The sequence below is a fragment of the Populus alba genome, chromosome 15 (assembly GCF_005239225.2).
Source record: "Populus alba chromosome 15, ASM523922v2, whole genome shotgun sequence".
In the NCBI taxonomy this organism is placed as follows: Eukaryota; Viridiplantae; Streptophyta; class Magnoliopsida; order Malpighiales; family Salicaceae; genus Populus; species Populus alba.
The window spans coordinates 2,625,844-2,645,704 of record NC_133298.1 but is presented as its reverse complement, the minus strand read 5'-3'; the positions used below and the strand labels follow the sequence as shown (position 1 = coordinate 2,645,704).

At 33.1% G+C, this 19,861-nt stretch overlaps 4 protein-coding genes across 5 annotated transcripts; 3 read left to right on the top strand and 1 right to left on the bottom strand.

The window, feature by feature from the left end:
• Nucleotides 1–1,809: 1,809 nt before the first annotated feature.
• On the bottom strand, nucleotides 1,810–4,660 carry LOC118028352 (uncharacterized). Of its 2 annotated transcripts, XR_004684006.2 has the most exons (6): nucleotides 4,342–4,660; nucleotides 4,101–4,239; nucleotides 3,055–3,140; nucleotides 2,658–2,804; nucleotides 2,410–2,558; nucleotides 1,810–2,082 (listed from the first exon to the last, which is right to left on the bottom strand). XR_004684006.2 is itself a non-coding variant. In XM_035031917.2 (5 exons), the coding sequence occupies exons 1-4, from the start codon at nucleotides 4,606–4,608 to the stop codon at nucleotides 2,673–2,675; spliced, it is 624 nt and encodes a 207-aa protein (XP_034887808.1). In that variant the 5' UTR covers nucleotides 4,609–4,660; the 3' UTR covers nucleotides 2,325–2,558; nucleotides 2,658–2,672. The 2 variants fall into 2 exon arrangements, 1 of the variants encoding a protein (XP_034887808.1); XM_035031917.2 differs by lacking the exon at nucleotides 1,810–2,082 and having other exon boundaries at nucleotides 2,325–2,558.
• A 2,239-nt stretch (nucleotides 4,661–6,899) lies between these two features.
• Nucleotides 6,900–9,716, top strand: LOC118028353 (cinnamoyl-CoA reductase-like SNL6). The gene is made up of 5 exons (XM_035031918.2): nucleotides 6,900–7,204; nucleotides 7,341–7,495; nucleotides 8,639–8,830; nucleotides 8,962–9,296; nucleotides 9,392–9,716. The coding sequence occupies exons 1-5, from the start codon at nucleotides 7,069–7,071 to the stop codon at nucleotides 9,489–9,491; spliced, it is 918 nt and encodes a 305-aa protein (XP_034887809.1). The 5' UTR covers nucleotides 6,900–7,068; the 3' UTR covers nucleotides 9,492–9,716.
• Nucleotides 9,717–12,557: 2,841 nt separating this feature from the next.
• On the top strand, nucleotides 12,558–15,845 carry LOC118028354 (zinc finger CCCH domain-containing protein 12). Its single transcript, XM_035031919.2, has 2 exons — nucleotides 12,558–14,078; nucleotides 15,190–15,845. The coding sequence occupies exons 1-2, from the start codon at nucleotides 13,229–13,231 to the stop codon at nucleotides 15,468–15,470; spliced, it is 1,131 nt and encodes a 376-aa protein (XP_034887810.1). The 5' UTR covers nucleotides 12,558–13,228; the 3' UTR covers nucleotides 15,471–15,845.
• A 2,492-nt stretch (nucleotides 15,846–18,337) lies between these two features.
• On the top strand, nucleotides 18,338–19,692 carry LOC118028355 (RING-H2 finger protein ATL29). The gene has a single exon (XM_035031920.2). It carries the CDS (start codon nucleotides 18,697–18,699, stop codon nucleotides 19,498–19,500), a length of 804 nt encoding a protein of 267 aa, XP_034887811.1. The 5' UTR covers nucleotides 18,338–18,696; the 3' UTR covers nucleotides 19,501–19,692.
• The last annotated feature ends 169 nt before the right edge of the window (nucleotides 19,693–19,861 follow it).

Below are 19,861 nucleotides of genomic sequence, written 5' to 3'. Positions count from 1 at the left end.
ACTGACCTAAAGCTTTGGCTTTGGAATGTAATTTCAAATAAAATATTTTTTAAAAAGTATTTAAATAATTTTTTATATTTTTAAATAATTTTGATGTTTTAATGTTAAAAATATTTTTTTAAAAAAATAAAAAAAAATATTTATTTATTTCTCCAAATTAATAACTAATCTCTTGGAATTAGTTAAAGGAGAAGTTAAAAATGGAGGATCAAGGTGCAAAGATAAGAAGAAATCAATTGGCCAATTATAAATTAGCCCAAAAAGTTCTCTTTGAGCCCCCTACTCTTACACTCACATACAAATCACTATTAATTTTTCTTTTTTTCTTTCTTTCTTTAGCTTTCAAAGTTTTGATATTTTTAGTTTTATCCTTATTTTTTTTAGATATTTCATCTATTTTGTATTGCCTCACATAATCATAATTTTGGAAAACATTCCATAGTTTATTATATATCAATTTTTCAAAACCAAACTATAATTGTTGTTAAAAATAATAATTACAAGAATGAAGACCAAATTTTATATCCAAAAACATGGAAGCCCTTTTGCTATTTTGGAGAAATCAAGTGTGGAAACCAATGAGAGGAAAGGAAAAAAAAGAGAGATTTTATAGCAAGAGCGACTCTATCAACACGTGTTGTCTTAAAAAGAAGTTCTCCAAGATAAATCAAATGAAATCAAAAATGACTTTTATTGGATCTTGGAGGAAGCCTCACCCGCCACCATAATACAATGAGCTTCCTCATATGATGACACACGTGTTAACGTGCCAAACACTTTTTTCCTCTTTATTCAATTTACTCGTTTATTCTTTTATAACTTGTTAATTTAACCTCTAACTCTCACCTTTTTATATTTTATTCAATGGAGTTTCTATTTGGTCCTATATTTCATTTCAACCAAGCCCAATGAAGGCCCAAGCAAGAAAAGAGGGATAAGAGAAAATAAAAGAATAAAATAACCTAACTAGCATAAAAGTGCAACCCAATTGAACCGGAGAAAAAAAATAGTCATACCCATGCTTGCACGGTTGCACCACCATGACCATTGATCGTTTTACAAAAGGAGCATCTATTTCTCCGCTTTGCACTTTGTCAGTACAAACACACATTTGGGAGTACGGGTGCTAATCTTTATCACCAGCAACTTACCTTGTCCAACTCATGATTCATTTATTTTTTAAGCATTTACTTTTGCTTTTATTAAAAACATTAACTTCTCACTTTATCATTTTATTTTATTTTATTAAGCATAAGCAATATCCTTTTGTTTCTAAATTAAATTCATGATACCCAATAACGCATTCATAATTAGAGATGACAATCTTACCCTAACCCGATGGAGTCTGTGATTGAGAAGAGAACACTAGAGCGTCAACGATTCTCAATTCAAGGCAAGGTGTTCAGTCTACATGTTAAACCAACAAAGTTTCCTTTTGCTTTTGAATTTTAGTCCAATAGTGTTTTTTTTTTAGAAATCAGTTGCTGTTATGGACAAATTAATACTCACAGCCAAGGATAACTTTCCCAACTTCTTTCTTTTTGTGCAGTCCTACGTTTGCTTTATAACATGTTTCCCTTTGTTTAAAAAAAGCAAAGAACACAGCAGATATCCATTATAGTTTGTTTTTCAATTCTCAATATTTTAATGTTGTGTGAATGAAATTTCTAAAAGCCAACAACATTCGATGGGATGGAAGAGAATTGTTTAAGAAATAAATGAATCGGCAAGGATTGTTTGCAAGCCTGGTTTTTGAATGGCAGCATGTTTTTTGTCTGGTTAAGTTCTTGAACAAAGATACCAGAGATATGATGAAAGAAAGATTTGGAGACTAGAAAAGATACTCGAAACATATATATCATTGCTTCATTAAAATAACAAAAACATTAACAATAAAAAGGAATTTCAGCAAGAAGAATATACTTTTTCATAAAATTTAGATCATTTGAGTTTTTAATAATATTTACTGTGGACAAAATAACTATTTGACAAGATCATTGAAATTTACTTCAGTTATCAATTTCTCATACTTGCTATCGGACTGGTAGCAAACGTTGCTGCAAAGCAAGGGCTCAGGAATACCTGCACCAGTGTTGTCTCGTATCAAAAGGTATTCGGATTAGCACGTGAGAGTTCAATATAATTGCAAATTTAGAAAAGAGGAGATTTCGCTTTATGTCAGTCTCGGACTACCCTCTTATTAGACCATCGCGTATGTCTCAAGATCCCCAGCAGAAGATATGGGATAAAGAGTTTTATCAACCTTGTGAAAGGACTTAGCTTAGGTGCACACCGATTTATTTCTTTTCAGGGAAACGTGGGTATATGAAAATTGTTGCAATTGCACAAATTAGATGTGACAAACAACACATTATTATTTCTAATAGAGAAGAGGTACATTGAACTAACAGTTTTGATGTCAACGGCCATGGTAACAACATTCGTGCAGGTATTAAGGCACTTGTATCTCTTCTTCATGCTTCTTCATCAAAATCCAGAGTTGTCAAATGCAAACTGATCGTTGAAAAGAAAAATTATATTCAAGCCTGCTGATGCATCTGCACATATAGAGCCATATAGCCTCTTAATTTGCATATTCAGAAAATAACATATTTCAACAAATCAGGATGTAATACCCAAGATTTAAAAGAGCTGACCTGTCTGTGTCAATTCTATTGATTCTTCTTTAGCCTAGAAGTGTTAGAAGTTGATGATCTAGGATCAGGGTTGGAAGTTCGAATTATGAAAAGAAAAGTTTCTACAAGCATTCCAAAAACCAATCCAAGAATGCCTCCAGCAGCACTCTGGAATGTTAGAAAAGTGTGCCATTAACATCAATCTAGAGAAATAGAAAAGAATGGTTGGGACCAATATAATATGTGAATGGCGTAAATGCACATGTAAGCATGTGATAAAAGACAAACCCAACCAACAAGATTGCAGATGGTTTTTTTTTTAAATCTAGGGTGGCATTTCTTAAGATAGCAGATAATTAGAAATGCTTTGAGTAGTAAAAACAACTTTAAATGGAGGGAAAATAGCATCTGATGTTACCATGGCAGGACTGTGGCCAAACAAAGCTCTAAATGCTGCATATCCAACCAGATAGCCAGTAAACATGATAAGAACAACATGCAAACCTGCAGAAAGTTATGATTGACAAAAGCTTCAGGCTAACCAAAATAGAAAAATGTGAAGATTTGAAAAGGAGGAAAGTTGTCCCTTTATTTAGAGGAAATTAAACACGTCTAGAGACGCTACAATCACAAGCTAGGAGATGCATTAAAAATGCGAATTATCAGGGGCAATGAACTTTTTAAAGGGGCTTTTGTCGGGGATAACAAAATAACAAGAAACTTCATACATCTACAGAGAATCAGCAAAAATCAGTCACTAGTAACTCAAGTTGTGAAGTGCACACAATGATTGTGTTAGATTGTGTTCATCCACAGGTGAATAACTAAAAGGATGCAATTAAAGGCCGGGCATCAATCCCATGGAGTCAATAGTTTTGACGTATTGCAACAACACTTACCAAAGGAAAACTTCAACTAGGAAAAAGTGCTAAAAGAATTGCAGGGAATAAAAGAGGGGAACCAGACAAGTTAATTGAAGATGTTAATGTAACTTGACACTTTCCTACCTTGTCACACCCCGTACCATCATCCATGTAAAAATTAAGCTCACTGACTGAATATTGGGAATGATACGCAATCAGAAAGATTCTACAATTCAAAGATTTCCCGTTTCTGAATAATGCAACTCTTTTTTCCGAGGGAGGGAAATAAAAGCATGAAAGATAGATTCACTGATAGCTGGGATACATTCTCAACCGTCATTCTTAATTACCTTAACAATTTTTTATCATACAATTGAAGACAGCAGGCATGTATGTAGCAAGATTGTGATTCCATAAAAATTAAAATTTGCAAATCCCTCCCAACTTGCTCCAAAATAAAACATCACTAACCCCACAAATTCAACAGCAAGTGACTAACCACATATGGCCAATTCATCAAGAGTTGGATTAAAATGTAACTACAAATTCGAATCCTGTAAAAAAACAATAAGAAGCAGATGCAAAAGAATGAAAAACTGACCAAAGCCAATCTGATCCTTATAAGAAGAGAAGGGCTCATCGGTATTCTTCCGCGGCGTAATATCCTTAACTAGCTCTGCATACGCCTTCCTCTCTGCCATTTCTTCAAGTTTCGTCAACCTCGCCTTGAGCTCTTCACTCTATAGTAACAACAACAACAACAACAATCAATTTTTTTTTAAAAAAAGTCAAAACAAATGAGTGAATAGAGAGATAGAGTGCTTTTCTTTAATTATTATAACCTTTTCTCTGGGCTTGGGGCTGGATAAGATGAAATTGGAACCGGAGAAGAGGCGGATCAAGTCGGGTGGTCGGGTTGAGGGTGGGGATCGGATCCATATACTTCGGAAGGACTTGTAGTGTAGGTTATTTTTAGAGGAGAGATTGAGAGCGAGATCCTGCAGTTCTCGAGGTACATCTCCGTCTTTCGAAGCTGAGAGGAGAAAGGAGCGGATAGGTTCGGTCATGGAAATTCTTAGTCCCGACGGGGGGTTTCGCGGCTCGCTCATTTCCTGGATTTGGCTCTCTGATCACCGATATTTTTTGTTTTGATTTTTAATGTTTTCTGTGTTTAATTTTATTTGAAAGAAATTACTTGGATCTGTTTGCATTGAATTTAAATTAGGCCCATATCGGCCCACGATTACGTTCCCTTTTCTCTTGTTAAATTATTAAAAGGGCGTTTTCTAAATAAATTTTTAATTTTTAAAAAAATATATAATAATAATAATAATAAGCTCAAAAATCAAAATAAAATTAAAATGTTGCAAAACTCTCTTATTTGGAAAAGACTTTTGGGTAATAAGAATGTAATTTGTCTATGGTTTTTAAATATAATATTAGATCATCCAAGTCTAGATTTAAATATTCAATATAATAAATCCTATTCTCATTTATTTTGAATCAGAAACAAACACGAACTTCTCTTCATTTTTTTTCACTAACATGAAATATAATAATAATAATAATAATAATAATAATAATAATAATAATAATAATAATAGAAGAGACTTATGATGATAGTTGCCATAATCTACTTTTTACCCCGAATATCTCCATGTGTTTTTTAAAATTAAATTTTCAATCCAATTCAATTTTTTGATATATATAAAATAATAGAGAGTTTAGGAAGTGCAATAAAAAGAAAGAAAGAACATCTAACTAAGAAGAGTGGAGACAAGAAATAATAATGGGAGATTATGCAGAAACAATAAAAAGAGAGAAATAAAATGGATGATAAAAAAATTTGAAAATTTCTTGAAAAAGATCCTACACATTAAGAAAATAAAATTTAATTAATTTAGAATACATGGTAATTACAGTGACAGAGCCAGAAAATTTTAAATGAAAAGACAAATTGCTAACAAATGCTTAATATTATAAATTATATATACATGTGTTATATATTGAGAAATCAATTTGGAATGCATGTACTAACTCATGTCAAGAAAATTAATTTAAGAATATTTTTTAAAATTAATTTTTTTTTTATTATTGGTAAAAATGATCTGCCCCTGGAGTTTAATTCTTTTAAAACCTGTCTGGAATCAAGGACGTCGACAAAAGTTCGAAGTCAGACCCTTTATGACACGCGGAAATGCAGATCGATTCAGAACAAGAATTAACTTCAAGATTTGCCTCTGCCATCCTATCTATTTTCTTGTGGGTTTCTTCCTGCGATGAATAGCTTCGCTCCCGCACCTCCTGTGATTAATTATTAGGACTGCAACTGGCCACACACATCGCTCTTTGAATGCTAGCCACATTTTTTTCCTACTACAACCACCTACAGCCACGCTCTTTGAATGCTAGCAACCTTTTCTTTTTCTTTTTCAAATTCTCACATTTTTTTGTTTTTTTATAAGAAAATAAAGAGTTAATGCTACCTGCAAGCCTAAAGTTGCCTGGTTTATAGTATCATCGGCAACTTGTTTTAAAACAGCAGTAGAGATAATTTTATTAAAAGTTATTTTAAATCTTAAATTTAAAAAATAAATAAACACTGTCCTTTTCACAACTATAATAAGAATCATATTTATCTATTTATTTTAAAATAACATTTTAAAAAATAAATAAATATTAATCTTAATATATATAAAAAATAACATTACACTATGATACATCATAATAATAATAAACAAATATAAACCTCGAGGGGTAGCTTAACTAGTCAGACTTTGGATTTGCTTCCCAAAGGTCATGAGTTCGAGTTCTCTCAGGGCCAATAAAGACTTACATGCATAGTCGTTAACTTCAGAATCTGTGAAATTAGTCGAAATACACGCAAGCTGACTTTGATATCCACGTTAATACAAATAATAATAATAATAATATTCATGTATGCGATATTATCATGCATTACATCATATATAATAATAATAAACAAATATAAATCTTGAGAGGTAGCTTAACTGGTTAAATCTTAGATTTGCTTCTTAATCATCATGAGTTCGAATTCTCTTAGAATCACTAGAGACTTACATGGTTGTTAACTTTAAGACCGTAATATTAGTCGAAGTACACGCAAACTGGTCCGGATAGCTAGATTAATCCAAATAATAATAAAAATATTATTATTGTATGTGATATTATCATGCATTTTTTAATTAATTTCCAATATTCCATTAGATTTTTGGATATTCATGCCTCTCTTACAGTGTATCGGTCACATCTTTCTAATTGATTAAAACTTTCAAAAAAATAATAATTTTGCTCAACTTTTTTTTTTTTATATATATAAAAAACTCATCTTTATATATACATATACACACCAGTCTAACTCCCTCTACCCAAAAAAACTTAAGGAAAAAAAAATCCCCAATTCCTCGAAACTTGTTGTCGTTTTCTCCTCCCTTATTCAATATATACACACACCCCCCAAACTCACCTATCTGAACCACTCTCCCTCCCGTACAAAACACACAACTCTTCGAGTTAAATAAAAAAGTGTCTCCTCTCTTCCCTCTCAAATGGCACCGGCTTCTTTCCATCACATCACAAACACAGTTTGTGTGATGGACGCTTCAGGCAGCCTTGGGTTTAGCTTGGTTGAAAGGCTCCTCCAGAGAGGCTACACTGTTCATGCTGCGGTTCAAAACCATGACTGTAATATTGCTCAATCTCTCTTCCTTTTCTTTTTTTTTATTGATCTTTTACTACCTACTTGGCCGGACGTCTTTCTTTCTGTCGTTGTTCTTGCATGCGTGGGCTAATTCATAATTGTCTGGACGATTTGAATCAGGCGAGTTGCAATTCGGCGGCCTATCTTGTGATGAGAAGAAGCTGAAGATTCTGTATGCAGACCCTTTTGATTACAAGAGCATAATTGATGCATTAAGAGGCTGTTGTGGTGTGTTCTACAACTTTGAGCCTCCTCAAGATCAATCCTCCTATGATGTAAGTTGATCTTTCCTTTTCATGATCTAAAAGCACATTCAACCGCACTTTGCATATGAGATCTCCGGCCGACACCTTAGTTAGAGTAGATCAAGAAAAAGCAGCACAAGCTACCGAGCGCTGCCTGGTGAATACAAGCACCGCGAATTCACCTTTTTCAATATATTCTATTCTCTCTCTCTCTCTCTCTCTCTCTACACACACAGAGAGAATGATTAATAACAGCTGATTAGTCCAATAATAAAAGAAATCTGTAAATAATTTTTATAACAGATCTGGAATTTATGTTAAGCAAACCGAGTATATATAACTCTTAATATATTTAATGATTGAGAGAAATGCCAGCAAATTGCAAAGTTAATTATCAACAAGCTCTGAAGTTTAAATTAATAAAAGGGATTTAAATTCATGTGCTTTGATGTTATGCCCTTCGTTTAATAATGTAGGTGCATAATTGCATGTCAATTTAAACTTTAATTTCCATGGGTTGCATTACCATCACGTACAGCCCACCGAAAAAAAGACGTGTATTAATTATAATTGGAAGCTGAATAAATTAATAATTAATTAGGCTAACTTTTTATCCATATATATTATTTGAGGTCCTATACCCTACAGTAGTTTCTAATAAGTTTTGTACATTTTGACCGTACTAATTATTTTTTAAAATATTATTTTACTTGAAAATATATTAAAATAATTAAAAAATTAATTTAAAATAAAAACTAAAAAAATTTATATGTTTTCAAAAATATTTTTAAAACAAAAATACAACCTCATAACCTATAAAATTATTAATATCACGGCTCTCCAGCCTTTTGAAAACCTTTGAAAGGGACTGGCGGCCTAGTCAACTATTAATGGACACACAACCTGTTAACCAGTAATTAGTTTTAATATGTTCAATTCGTCAAGTTCGTAAGAGTTATTGAACGGCTTTGATTAATTGCTTGTAAGTCAACCTCCTAGGCCAATTGGGCTCATCTCATTAATAGCAAAGGAAAAGTCTTCGTTATTCCAATCGACCAATTATACTAACAAGAGGCCATATCTGTTTTAATATGCTTTAAACCTTTGAGAGAGACGGGTGTCGACCGATCATCGTTTTCTTTGCCTAACTCTCGGGCCGGTGGTTCGGTGCAGGAATTCATGACGGAGGTGGAGGTCAGAGCAGCTCACAATGTGCTAGAAGCGTGCGCACAAACTGAAACAATTGACAAGGTTGTGTTCACGTCCTCAGCGACTGCTGTTATCTGGAGAGATGATCGCAAGTCCATAACAGCGGACTTCGATGAGAGACACTGGAGTGACATCAATTTCTGTCGTAAATTCAAGGTACCAGATTCTTTTATTTACTTATTATATGAACTTCAATTCTAGTGTCAATTACATGCAATTATGTATTGGATTTAAGATCTCCTCCAATGAATCAGCATTGTTATATACTGAAATGAGTTTCTGGGCAGCTGTGGCATGCTCTGTCAAAAACTCTAGCAGAGAAGGCAGCTTGGGCACTGGCAATGGACAGGGGAGTGAATATGGTATCTGTTAACGCAGGGTTGGTGATGAGTCCTCATCTCTCCATCAAAAACCCATATTTGAAAGGAGCAGCAGAAATGTATGAAGATGGCGTCTTTGTGACCGTTGGCTTGAATTTCTTGGTGGATGCCCAGATTTGCATCTATGAAGATGTGTCATCATATGGGCGCTATCTGTGCTTCAATCATGTTGTTAATCACCATGAAGACGCTGTTAAGCTTGCTTCTTTGCTAACTCCTTCCGCACCTTCAAACCCTCAAAGGTTAGTACTTCATTAGAACATTTTTTAACTATCCATTAGAACATTTTTTAACTTCGCTAATGAAATAAATTTCCTCTTTCGTTATTCAACCACAGCTTTGACCAAGATATGAGAATCATACAGCAGAGGATAAGCAGCAAGAAATTGACCAAATTGATGGTTGATTTTGAGAGTAGACCCCAGCTAGAGAATTGATGGAAACCTGCCTGAAATTGTGCACGCTAGCTGATCATCACAGTTGCAGATGTATTAAATGTTGTTTTGACGTGTTTGCTTCATGATCATGTAACTGTACCATGCATTCTTAAGTCACGTGATCATGGCTAGGAGTGGGTAAAACTAAAAATCAATTGTGATAAGAAGAAGATGTACACCATCAAGCTGTTAATAAAAGGCAATGGATTTGATTTCTGCAGTTCATCTCCTCGTGCTTTGCTCTGGGCTTGATAAGAAGAACACCCTTTGCCCTCAACATATATGTTGTAAACATTTCAACTGTTCGGACTGATGATTTCTGTGAAAGTAAGGGCTTAATATTGACATCACATACAGGAAACAAAGCAAGGACTGTGCATTGCACTAACACAGGCATCTAATCTGTCCGTTGAAGATTTCTTAAGAGATTTCGAACCTTTCATTTTTTATATATATTCACTCTTAAAAAACCGTACTAAAACCCAGAAATATCGAATAAAAAGAACACAGGAGCAAAATTTTAGAATTTTCAAACCTAGATGTTTGACAAAACTTACGATCGCGTTTACTCGGTTGGTGCTGGTAATTTTATTTATTTATTTATTAATCCTCACTGCTAAGCAATCTTCTTTTTTTTTTTTTTTTATATATTTGTGTATTTGTTAATGTCATGTATAATATTTTTATAAAAATATTTTTTTATTAAAAATAAATTAAAACTATATTATATATATATATATATATTTACATAGCACATCAAAATTATATATATAAAAAAACACATAAAATATCAAGTAGATATCTTTTTCTAACGAAAAGAGGCTTGAATAATAAAAACAAACACACCAAAAGATAAAAGGAGCACCAAGGGCTCCCAAGTTCATGGTCGTCTAGCTTCAGGTCCAAACTAGTCCAGTGCCTCATGATTCACCAAATATCAGATTAAATTTTTTAATGTAAAAAAGTGTAATGATTGTCAACATATTTTATAGCAGTAAGAAAATAAAAGATTGTGAGTTAAAAACATTATCTGTCTATTTAATAAAACACGAGGAGGATTAAAGACATCAATAAATATTAAAAACAATAGTTAATTCTTAAGTAAAAAGCAAGTCAAGAAGCCAAGAGATTGATGTAGAGTGAAATATTTGATCTTGTGTTGAGGAAAATCTTTAAATTTTATTTTATTTAATTATATAATAATTAGTTTTTATAAGAAAAAACAATAATTAAAATCCCATCAAGACAAAATGATTTTTTAGTATAATTTCTGATTCCCTCATTTTTTTTTTATTACGAAGAGATATAAATCTTTTGTTCGATGTCCTTTATTTAATTAAAATAAAAAAAAAAACCATCAGAACAAATACAAAGAAAAATGGACGGTTTGAAATAAAGGTAAGAAAGGTATCCATTGAACCAAAACTCCTTCTGTTCTCCGTCTTTGATTTGGCCTTTTTTTCCAACATTTTTTTGTTTTTTTAGAGAAAATCAAAATATATAAGAACACTTCACATTACTGTGGGAATTTTTTTCTGGCGACGCCACCGAACTCAGCCCAGTAAGCAAACCTGGAGACCATCTAATTTATGTTTTTTAAATTAAACTGATAAGATTTGGCTTGATGAGACACGATGACCAATGAGTTAATTTCAAGAAAAAAAATTTCATGACAGTGTCATTTTAACATTTTCTTTTCGTATAATAAGATGATACTTTTTTAAAAATCAAATTTTACCCTATGAACCTGCTATCTAGAAATTAAATAAAGAAAATTAAAGAAAAAAAAGTCAACAAGATTTCAATTATTAGAAATATTATTTAAAAATAAATACTTTTTTATTTTTAAAAATAAAACTCATTCATATCAAACAATAAAATCATAGATCAATTAGAATAGCCTCTTCAAAAATTAAATATATACAAAAATTAAATTATAGATGATTCGATCACTGTCCTTGAAGATGGTGTTTGGCCATCGAATGATGCTGTCTGTGTCACCTAAACAATGCAACCACCAACTATGTGTTGGTGTATGCAACACATGCATTAATTATTTTTTTAATAATATTTATATTTTTAAAATTATTAAATCACCCTTTTATCAATCTAATAATAACAAAAAACCCAAATGAAAATGCAAAAATACCTCTAAATATAAGTTAAAGAAAATTCTATTTTAAAAGATACTTAAGTTATTTTATTTACTTAAAAATGGACAATACAATAACGTATTTGTACTCCAGCTTTAAGAATTTTTGAATTTAAGTCTATAACAATCATTTTATTGTGCAATATAAAAGTAAAAAGATTTAATTGTCCCATTTGAATTTAACAATGAACAATGGATCATTGTGCCAATATAAAACTACTCCTAATAATAGTTTTAAGGTTTTGTTTGTGAATGGCAAAATGAGTATTTCAATGTGGATTGTTGTATTGAAATATTCACATTTTTTAGAGTTCTTTTAATAGTAAAATAATAATTAATAATTTAATTAATTTGACTTTAATTATATTGATCTCATTCTTTACTTTAAAAGGCACACTATCTGCATTGGTTCAAATCTAACACTCCATTGTACAGCCACATCACTCGTATATGATTTTTAGGGGATTGGGCAAATTTAAGAAATGACCCCCCCATTTATTTCTATAGATAGTATCAATTTTGATTCTAATATCAATTTTTTGTATTTTTTTTTTAAATTTGAAGAATTTTTATTTAAATATTTATATCCCTGTTCAATCATGGATATCAATCAAATTGTAGCTTTTATTATAACAATGGACATTATCTTATAGAAAACCTAACATTTTATGTCAAGGACTAGCAACAAAAACCCATTTAATATGTCTAAATTATTTTAAAAATATTGATGCATAAATGTTTTTAAAATCAAAATTGATTCTATATCTCAATAGTTGAAGGGAAATATTTGAGGATTGCTCTTTCATTTTAACAAGTGTTGGTAAAGTTCCTTTTATATACACATACTAAAAATCGAAAAGAAAATCCTTTCTTGAGCAATGTTAGAATACCAAATTTTATGAATTTTATTTTTTGTTATAGATAAAAAATGAAAACTTTGTGTCCTTACGATGCGAAGCAACGTGCATTGAGATCTTCTCTAAATTTCGAGTCTTTATTACCCCCCTTAAAAATGTTTACTTGGTCATATTTCCACCTTAGACACTCAATTTCTATTTTCACACCCATCTTTCATTTGATAGTTTGCAGATTCTGCTCCATATCACATGGCCATGGATCCAATACCCCATCCATTACTTAATTTATCCTTCAATTTTCAGGTTTTACCTGCTGCTGATGCTGTACTCTTATCTCCACATCCATCTCATTTTCACTGCAAATTTTAGTGAAAACCCGTTTGAATCTAGTCTTGGATGTGTTAACTAAAAAACCATTTCATAAATTTAGGTAATTGAGTGTGCTTCCTCTTTTGACCGGGTAATTGGAAACCCTTTAATATCAGTTCTTGCTGCTTTGGATGCTGTTTTAGCTCAAGCTCTGCGTTCCTCAGTCCTTGATGTGTTAATTAAAACACCGGTTTCTCAAATTTCGCTAATTTCATATCTTTGCTTGATTTCCAATCAATTTTAGTTCACGGGTCTCATGTTTTATGTGCTGATTTTATCATATTTGTTTACAAGTTAGGGTTTCATCTTCAAAGTTTAGAACTTTGATATTATTTGGTTAGTGGGTTTGAAGTAATAAAATGGATTGCAATAGGGATTTTTCTGGTGGAAATGTTGTCCATGTAATTCCAATATCAGGTCCAGAGAATTGGATTCTAAATTCCTCTGATTCCAATTCTGTTTGGGCTACAGAAGATGATTACCGTGATTGGAACAATTCTGATATCCTTAATGACAACGCTTCGTCCAATTCCAACTACCAATCCTCAACACGATCCGGTAGCGAACCGCCAAACAAGAAATCAAAAAACAATTCCCAGGAATTGAATTCGAAGAAGTCGATTGGGAAAATGTTTTTCAAGACCAAACTTTGCTGTAAGTTCCGTGCCGGCACGTGCCCTTACATCACAAACTGCAACTTTGCACACAGCATAGAGGAGCTTCGGCGTCCCCCTCCAAACTGGCAGGATATAGTGGCTGCCCATGAGGAAGAGAAAGGGAACACCGTGGATGTCAGAGAGGAATTTCAAATCCCATCTATAGTGGGATTTGGAGCGGAGACACAGAGGTCTTATAAAGGGAGGCATTGTAAGAAGTTTTATACGGAAGAAGGGTGTCCTTATGGAGATAATTGCACGTTTTTGCACGATGAGCAGTCAAAGAATAGGGAGAGCGTGGCAATAAGTTTGGGGCCTGGAGGTTATGGAGGAGGCAGTGGAGGTGGCAGTGGAGCAGGAGTTGAAGTTGGAGTTGGAGTGGGAGTTGGAGTTGGAGTTGGAGTTGGAGTTGGAGGAGGAGGAGGAGGAAATGCAGGTAGCAATGCAGTTAATGTGAAGCCATCAAATTGGAAGACTAGAATTTGTAACAAGTGGGAACTTACTGGATATTGCCCATTTGGGAATAAGTGCCATTTTGCTCATGGAGTAGGAGGTATGCCTTATGAATTGTGAATTTTGTACCATTGATGATTTCGGTTTTTGGTAGGGGCTAGGATTATCAGCTGGAGACATTTTCTGTTGATTATTTGGGACTGAATAAATGTAAAAGATGGTGACTTTGATCATTTAGAAACAGTTGTTTGGTTGCATATGTTATTTGAGAGCGCTCCAGTTTAAGAAAGTTGAACATGTTTGATTGATTTTAATGGTAGACAAATAGATGAATTGTGGTTTCTGGGATCTTTTTGGGTATGTGGCTGCTTCACATATAATAGATATGCCTATCTTTATAGAAGTATTAGCTGGCTTGAGCTACTCATTGAAGGACTTATATTTCTAGTTTAATGGCTTAAGATGTTCACATGTCTCAGTTTCTGAATAAAATAGATATTTGTCTGTGTTCATGACCTGAAAATGCTTCTGTTTTGAGGGCAGTTTTGAACCTTCTATTGGAAAGTAATTAGCTGCAATTACTTCATAACACAAGGTGTATGATGATTTTCCAGCTAACCTGGGACTTCGTTCGAGTTTCGTTACATTAGTTGGTGCTGATATGAATGCTCAAAATGAGCTATATTGCTGTTGTTTCCTCTAAATAACTATCAAAAGATAGCTTTCTTTTTTTCCCAATTAAATTTAAGGTAAAAAGTAATTTTTTCTTTCCTTGTATTAGAAAAATCAGTTAGATTTCATTCCCCCATTACTTCTGGTCTGGTAAGCTGTGGTTGATGTATGTTGCTTTAAATAAGTTGGTTTTTCAAATGAGAGTTGAAATGCCATTCTTCTCTTATAAACACCTTAGATGTTCATGTTTTCTGTTGTAGGTATGTTAGATGTCTTGTGGTCAAGTTTATGACCATCTGAGGATTGCTGGTTTTATCCTTTCATTTCTCTCTGCATGGATAATAACATGAAACTCTATGAGCTATTTGTTTAAAGAGGATTGCTAGTTGATGTTCTCTCTGTATTAGATTAATGTTGGTTTCAGATTGCTAACATGATGATAGAGCTGCCCTTTTTTTCTCCCCTTTCTTTCTCTGTTTTTCTTGATGTGATTGAAGTATTTTTTATGTTAACTTAGGATTTGAATTGTCTGGTTGCAGAGTTGCACCGATATGGTGGGGGGCTTGTGGATACAGAAGCTAAAGATTCTTCTTCTGTCCCTGTTGAATCAAAGCAGGGAGGAATGCCTTCAAAAACTCCACCAGAGACTGTGGTCGCATCAGTTACTTCAGTGCCTCATTCAGATGTTTATCACCTAGGAGTTTCATCACAGAGATCATCTATTCTGATTCAGAGACCAGGACAAAGAACTCATGAGAAATGGAAGGGTCCAGACAAAATCAGTAGGATATATGGTGACTGGATCGATGACATTGAATAGAATCAGAATTCTTTTCTGTGTAGCATTCTGATAGAATTGAAAATGTTCAAAGACTTGTGCAGGAAGGCTAAATGCCCAAGTGCAGAGTTTGTTTTCTTAAGGCATGAAGATATTGGGAAGCTTCAGCTCTTAGGTTGAAGAGGTCCATGCTTACTGGCTTCAAGTTTCTGGATGTTACCTTGCTCGATGGAATATCAGGCCTGTAGCGTTTATGCATGAATTTTAGTTTCTGGTGGAAATTTGAAGCTTTCACTACATTTGTAGTGTAGATCCTTGTAATCAAGCATGACAACTGGATGTATCACATCCAAGGAAAACTGCTATCGTTGTAGTCGTACCACTTTGGATTAATTTTCCAATTTAGTATTTAGCTCTCTCTGTCTCTCTCAAATCATTGCTGTTTTAGTTAGAATGTGCAGGTCAGCAAGTGATCCATCAACATTATTCATGAATTTGCACATTCTGAGGTATGTCAGTGCTAGTTTTTGTTTTGTGGATCATTTGTTTTATGTATTTGTTTCATAGATTGATTTCTCTAATGAAATTCATCAGGTATTAATTTGCCTCTCCTCTAGTCTAACTCTGCTCTCTATTGCCCCTGGCTGCTTAAGCATCTGTTTGCCTCAACTGATTGCAATGGGGCTCAAATAAAGGTGATAGCCTCGACTTTTATTTGACCATGGGCAGCAGTTTTCATTTTTAACTCACTATGCTAGAAGGAGAGTCACGATCCATTAGGTATCCGGATGTGCCCAGTTTTTTATGCTCTACAAGGTTGTAATTGCTAGGTAAACAGAAATTTGAAACTGAATTAGCTGGGTCGATTTTGAGATTATATTTAAATGCATAGACCATGAATTCTACCAATGTTGTGAGACATTACCCTCAACCTTTGCTGTGCAAAATTTATGCTTTTGTATGTGGCCATTGTTTTTGGTGGAGATTCATATGTTTTCCATTAGCCATTTGTTGTTGGAGTACGGTTTTTTGATCAAAAGTGTTCTGGATATGTGGGTGAGGACATTATTTTTAGTCACCCCCACAGTGGAAACTCGAAAGTACCCAGAATTGCAGATGCCTTGTGGTTGGAGAATAGAAGCTTTTCCACTGCCTGCACTAGGCAGCTAATTTTGTCTCTGAATAAGCTTTTTTCTATACTAATCCTCAAGTAAGGATTCATCATGGTTTAATGAGGAAAATCATGAGAATCCCAAAAAAAATTATTATTTGTAGGACAACATGATTATAATAATAATAATAATTTGGACTGTTTTGCTGACATAGAATTACATGTAGGTATTTAAAGAGAAAAATAAAAGAAATTCGAAGCTCTAAATATTGAAAAACTAATTGAAAAAAATAAAAATAAAAATAAAAATAAAAAAAGAACAAAAAAAACCTGACTTGAGTTAATATGTAAAATTCACGGTCTTATCGTAAGATTGAGATAACACCGAATATAAAAAGTTAAATATAAAAATGAAGTTCTAACTCTTAAGCAAATTATACGATGAAAGAAGAAATTAACAAGAAAGACTAGTTTTTTAAAAAAAAATTGAAAACAAACCCTCGAGTAAACTCAAGTGTAGTTGACTAACATGTGACATGAGATTTGCGATCGAGATAACTCTATTGAAAGGAATCGGAAAAAAGAATCACGAAACTCAAGGTCTAGTAAATTTAATGTTGAATGATAAAATTAATAAAAAAAATTAATTAAAAAAAGACCTAAAAAAGTATGGCTAATCTTCGAAATCCATGACTCGGGTCATAAGACTGAGATTATCTTATAAAAGGCAAATAATAAAAAAATCATGAAGCATAATTCATAATCATCCAAAATTGAAAAACAAAACAAATAATAATCAAAACAATAGAGACCAAATCTGATATAAAAATTAAATGAAAGAAAAATAATGAAGGATTAAATTGAGAAATAAAATAAATCAAGAAAAGGATGAAAAAATAACAATTAAAAGATTAAGAACTAAATATGATATAAAAATTAAATGAAAAAAAATGTTAAGAGATAAAATTAAAAAAAAAATCAAGAAAATGACAAAAAAAAAATAACAATCAATGAATGCTGATCAAATTATATAAAAAAAATATATGAAATAAAATACTGAGGGACAAAATTGAGAATTTTTTTTAAAAAAATGTTAAAAGCAAGACAAATAGTAATAAAAAAAAAACCAAAATCGATACAAACACAAATTGATAGAGCACATTTAACTTTTGGAAGGCCGACGCAAAATATGAGGTCATGAGAGAGAAAAGAAAGAATGTCAACTAGAGTACAAACGTTGCTCCGTCGTGCACATACGCCTGACCAACATGAAGAAAAAGACACGACACTTCCAATATTGTTGTGGAAGGCGGTGTTTAACAATCGGGAGAAACTGTACGCACCAACAACTTTTATTTTGTGATTATATTTATATTTGTTAAAATACTTAATTTCCTCTTATTCAAATTGATAATATCTAAAAAATCATGATAAAAATATAAAAAAGCTTTTGGATATTAGTTTTAAGAGCAATATAATCATTTCATTATGCAATCAAAGTGTTTAAAAAACCCTAGATTGTATTTTGTTTTAGGGTATTTTATTTATTTTACTTACCAAAATAGTGTTGCATCATAACCCCAAACTGCCAACCACATAACCAAAGCAAGCACCAGTTTGGCGATAACATCACTCAAGATCCAATCTTTTTTGTGTATCCATATTGTGATTTCATGTGATAGGCACAAATGATCTGAATCTGGTCGGTTTGAGTGGGATTTTTTGAGTTTGGTGATTATATGAAAATAGGACAAAAGACCTAAAAAAAGAAAAGTGTCCTTGTTTTGTCACAATACAAAGAGAGAAATTAGCTGAGCCAAAATCGCTACTTTTCAGACAAAACTCCCCATCCTTCTCACAAAGACTCGCTCAGTGGCCATGATCTATTCTGTGTCAAGGGCAACAAACCAATCTCTCCACAACCAAGGACAGGAAACTGATCACTCTACATCACCATTCAAAATTATGCCACCTTCTTAAATATTCCCAACCACATTGAACAAACAAAACAAAAATACTCTTTTCTTTCTTTCTTTTTTTCCCCACCTTTTAGATTCGTTTTCTTTTGGTTAAGTTTCCCTTCATCCATGCAAAAACCTGAGGTTTGCAAAATTCCAAGCTCCGGCCAGCCATTTAGGCTAATTAAATTTCTAATCGATGTCATCTAATTCTTCATCATCCTCAGCAACTCTATCTATTGGTTCTCCTCTAATAACCCTACTTGTAACCGTAATTCTTGTTGTGGTCTTTTTTATAGGTTTCTTCTCTATATGCTTTTACAGATGTTTCATGGAAGGCATCATGCACAATTGGCATCTCAGGCAGAATTCACGTGGACTTGTAAACCTGGCCAGTTCAAAAGAAAATCCTGGACTTGATTCTTCACAAATACAATTTTTTCCAACATTTACGTATTCAAACGTCAAAGATTATCGACGCGAGCAATATGTACTTGAATGTGCTATTTGCTTGGCAGAGTTTTCTTATGATGATCTACTGCGCCTTTTAACGGTTTGCTACCATGTTTTCCACCAAGAATGTATTGATCTTTGGCTTGAAGCTCACAAGACATGTCCGGTTTGTCGTAGAGATCTTGACTTGCCCAAGGAAACATTGGAAAAAACTCGGATACGAGACCACAGAGCGGACATTAATGTGCATGATGCTAATGTAACAAATGCGTTGCTAGAGCATGCCATTAGCATTCATATTGGAGAAGATAGTGGCGAGGAAGGTAGAGAGGGAAATGACGAAGTAGGATCGACTCATGATGCGGACAGACAAAACGAGGAGCATAAAAAAATGTTGGGATTGTCCAGGTCACACTCGACAGGGCACTCGATAGTTGTAACTGGAGAAGAAGAGAATAGATATACTTTGCGATTGATGGAACATGTGAAGGTAAAAATTACTAGGGGACATTGTGCAACAGGAAGTTGTATTACATTTGGGGACTACTAAAGCTTTATGAATGATGGCTATGGAGAGTTCTCAGGGTGGTCCCATGGGGCATCAAAAGAGAATAACGCTTCTATTATGCTCGTCTTTCTTTCTTTCTTTTCTTTTCTTTTCTTGCACTATATTTTGATTACCTTATTTGAAATTTCTTGATCAGTCTTAAAAACTATACAGAACCTATTCAAAATCGGCTTGCCATTTTCTGTCTAGTCGAGACCTCGGAACAATGCATAGAAATGAGCTTATAGATTCCCAGTTAAATTTGGATTGAGGTAGTACTTAGCTTTCTCTCTTGTTGTATATAGTTAAATATTTCCTCTTATGCAATATGACATGGTTGAAACTTTTAAAACTGAGATTTTAT